The sequence below is a fragment of the Papilio xuthus genome, unplaced genomic scaffold (genome assembly GCF_000836235.2).
Source record: "Papilio xuthus unplaced genomic scaffold, Pxut_1.1 DF828890.1, whole genome shotgun sequence".
Classification (NCBI taxonomy): Eukaryota; Metazoa; Arthropoda; class Insecta; order Lepidoptera; family Papilionidae; genus Papilio; species Papilio xuthus.
Window position 1 is genome coordinate 1 of NW_013529759.1, and position 4,175 is coordinate 4,175.

General features: G+C 40.8%; 1 protein-coding gene across 1 annotated transcript; it reads left to right on the top strand.

The window, feature by feature from the left end:
* Nucleotides 1-4: 4 nt before the first annotated feature.
* On the top strand, nucleotides 5-3,996 carry LOC106127874 (dynein heavy chain, cytoplasmic-like; the record flags this gene model as incomplete). Its single annotated transcript, XM_013326162.1, has 12 exons — nucleotides 5-60; nucleotides 281-449; nucleotides 751-925; nucleotides 1,152-1,269; nucleotides 1,348-1,561; nucleotides 1,731-1,803; nucleotides 1,922-2,043; nucleotides 2,374-2,559; nucleotides 2,836-2,964; nucleotides 3,159-3,264; nucleotides 3,396-3,493; nucleotides 3,805-3,996. Coding segments are annotated over 12 exons (1,623 nt in total), but the record flags the coding sequence as incomplete, so codon positions are not given.
* Nucleotides 3,997-4,175: the final 179 nt, after the last annotated feature.

Consider the following 4,175-nt stretch of genomic DNA (forward strand, 5'->3'; position numbering starts at 1 on the left):
AGAGCCCCTGCCGCCGCTAACACACCAGCAGCACGATGCCGCCGCGAGGCTCAGCTCCAGGTGACATATTCACTATTTTCATAACAAAGGAAATAAAACTTAAAATGTTGACTTAAACTGTAGTTATCCATACTCAATAGCAATTTCCTTTTATTTAGCCTTCACATAAAAACTACACACTATTACAAATTTACTTGTGGGTGAAAGAACTATATAGATATAATAAGTTTGGTTGATCTCAGTTTGATGTGGAGCTATGTGGAAACGTATTGTGTTGCAGACTACCGGAGTTCCGCCGTCTGCTGGAGAAGGCGGGCGAACTGCCAGAGTTGTCGGCGTGGCTGGCGCAGGCGGCGCCAGAGCAGTGCGTGCCCACACTATGGGACACGGAGCCCAGTGCGCCTCCCGCCCCCCACTCCCTCGCTATGTACCGCCTGCTACTCATACAGGTACATGTATACTCCGACATACAGTCTCACACAATCTCACATTGGTAATTTAGAAAGCACATTAAGTTAATTACATTAATAAAAATAAAAGATGTTTGAAATGTTCTGTGATGTTTATTTATTTATTTATTTATTTAAAAACTGCATAGCATCCTTACAGTTTACAACCAATTTGACACTATACACACTTTACATAACAGTTTACACGATAACTTATTTTATAATAACAGTAAATAAAAGAAAAAAAAATACATAGATAAACAGTGCAAGAATATATCAACGCGTTACTAAACATGTTTAGGCGTTCCGTCCGGACCGCGTGATAGCGGCAGCGACTCAGCTGGTGGGCGCGGTGCTGGGCGGCGGGTTCATGGCGCGTGCCGAGACCGAGTTAGAGCTGGCCGCCATCACCGACACGCAGCTCAACGCCACCACACCCGCGCTACTCTGCTCCGTGCCCGGATACGACGCTAGCGGTAACATTGCGTTATACACATTAAGAACTTACGATATCCGTGAAAAAGAGCGAAAAATGGACGTAGCCACGTAGTATTGCAGCGTGCTATACGTAGATTGTTACGTACCCTAGCCGTACTAAAAATATTAAAAGGTTAAATAATTATCAACTGGCTTCTTTGAACTTTTTGTTCATGATTATAGATCCAGGGAAAATTTATGTTACAAGTGTTGCGTTATGTGTAGGTCGTGTGGACGATATGGCGACCGAGCTGAACAAGCCTCTGTCGAGTATCGCTATCGGGTCCGCGGAGGGCTTCAACCAGGCCGAGCGCGCCATCAACACCGCATGCAAGACTGGACGGTTAGATTTATTACATATTTTATTTGTTATCAAGTGAATATGAAACAATAACAACTAATCTATATGTTTTGTTTCCAGTTGGGTAATGCTGAAGAACGTGCATCTAGCTCCAGTGTGGCTTGTACAACTGGAGAAGAAGTTGCACTCCCTGCAGCCGCATCCCAACTTCCGGCTGTTCCTCACCACGGAGATCAGTCCCAAGCTGCCAGTCAACCTGCTGCGCGCTGGCCGAGTGGTCGTTTTCGAACCTCCGCCCGGCATACGCGCCAACCTGCTCAGAACATTCGCCACTGTAAGCCGTTATATCTTTACATAATATTGTTACAACCACTTGACACAAAGGAGAAATGTCTCAAACTCGAGTATTATTTAATTTTAACGAGATGGTATTATTTTTTTAATCATTAATTAATTTGTTCTTTCTTTAATTACTGTCACTTTAACTTGGTTTTCCTTATTAGGTACCCGCAGCTCGTATGATGAAAGCTCCTTCAGAAAGAGCTCGCTTGTACTTCCTGTTAGCCTGGTTCCATGGTAAGATATTGTATTCAAAATGTCATATCCTGAAACAAGAAGCTGTAAATGTTAAACTATTTTATTGTTTTTTATTTGTTATTAAGTTTTATATCTGATTTTTGTATCGCGTGTGCAGGCATCGTGCAGGAACGTTTGCGCTACGTGCCGTTGGGTTGGGCCAAGTACTACGAATTCAACGAGTCGGACCTCCGCGTCGCCTGCGACACTCTCGACACATGGATAGACGCTACCGCTATGGTATGCATTTACGTTATAATTACTACCATAAATTTAATGCTGTAGATATCCTCAGGAAATTTTGGCCAAAACCAAACACACGTTAGTTGTGGAGATGCGGAAATATTATCGTTTCTATTTTACAAAAATGCTTTTTAAGTTTTTCTAAAGAGTTGTAGATGAAAAAAAAGTTTCTTTCCTGAGTTTGTATGTATTTTTGATTAAATGGTAAATGAAAACTTTGTTAATCCAATTCATAAAACGTCCTTAGTTAAAAAATATATAATTGGTGACGTCTCCGCCACCTAGCGGAGTACGCGGAAACTAATATTATATGTTAACATATTTCAGGGTCGCACGAACCTGCCACCGGAGAAGGTGCCTTGGGAGGCTCTTGTGACGCTTCTGTCCCAATGCATCTACGGTGGGAAGATCGACAACCTGTTCGACCAGCGTCTTCTTCACTCATTCCTCTGCAAACTCTTCACGCCAAAGTCCTTCGAGGCGGACTTCGCGCTAGTTGCCAACGTCGATGGGGTACATGGCAATTTTAAATACCTTTCTAGTATAAGCAACATTTTATTAAGTAATATTTTTAAAGGACATTGTATTTGGGGTTTCATTAATTAAAATAACGTTTAATAGCACTGGATTTTTTTTATCAGTCATAGTGTTCTAGTTTAGACAACAAAACAAAAGAGGTCCTTATAGCTTTTTGAAATAAATATACTAATTATGCTTTAAATAATGTAGAAAAGTAGCAACGTAAGTAAAACCTTAAGAAAGTATTCAATATTGTCATTGTTTGTTCAGGCTACTGGCAACCAGCGTCACATCACGATGCCGGACGGCAACCGGCGTGACCACTTCCTCAAGTGGATCGAAGACCTCTCCGATAGACAAACGCCCTCGTGGCTTGGACTGCCCAACAATGCTGAGAAGGTAACCTCTCTATTACTGCTGATATCAGATTTTTTTAAGTGCTAACTAAACATACCCTTAGTATAGATTTCACTAATGTAGATCGACTAAGACTCTTTCATAGTATTAAGTATTGTTTGACGGTTTTTTGAGACATATCCCAGAAAAAATGCTATAAAAATTATTCGTGTATTAATAAATGAATTAAAAATCAGGTGTTGCTAACAACTCAAGGCAGCGACTTGGTCTCCAAGTTATTGAAGATGCAGCAACTGGAGGACGAGGAGGAGCTCGCTTACAACGCCGCGCAAGACGATCCTAGTAAGTTATAGCATCCAAAAATATATATAATATTTGGAGATAAAAGAATTTTGCCAAAAAAAATATTGAGAAGTTTTTTGAAAAAAATGATTTGTTGTGGCCATAAAGTAATAAATGAATGAATTCTACAGATGCTATAGTAGTTGTGGGCGACGGGCGGCCGGCGTGGATGAAGACCCTGCACCAGACAGCCACCGCTTGGCTACAACTTTTGCCAAAGGAACTGCCGGTAATTAGTATTATCATTGTATCTTAATACCATTTGTATCATTATATCATTTCTATATCAATACACATTTATGAAATGTAAGATTAAATATCGTCATTGGGTTGATAAATACCACAGAATTATAGTTTTAAATAAACCTAATAAGTGTCTTAATATAACAATATTATACCCGGTAACAATTATGACATTTAACAAATTTTACTTTAGGGCGACAGCATAAATTCGATACAAATAAATCTGACACAGAACTAGCAATTGTTTACGTATTGATGACGTCAACCCACGTATAATATGCGTGTTGTGTTGTGTAGACGTTGCGTCGCACGGTGGAGAACATCAAGGATCCGCTGTACCGGTTCTTCGAGCGCGAGGTGGCGGCCGGCGCGGCGCTGCTGCAGCAGGTGCTGCATGACCTGCGTGCCGTCATCTCCATCTGCCAGGTAATACACGACCACTCCTTGTCTGATGCTACCTTGAATATGTTCTGAATTTAGACGATATGTTTAAAGACAAATGATCATGCGGCCTATCGACATCCTCAATTGCAGATATGTTGCCTACTTTAAATCGATTGAGGAGACGTACAGAAATGGAATATTTCGCGTTTTTATGCCCTGTGTTTAGGCCAAACACAAGTATTTGGTTGTAATGGTTTAATAAGCGATAAATACAGAGTTGCAAA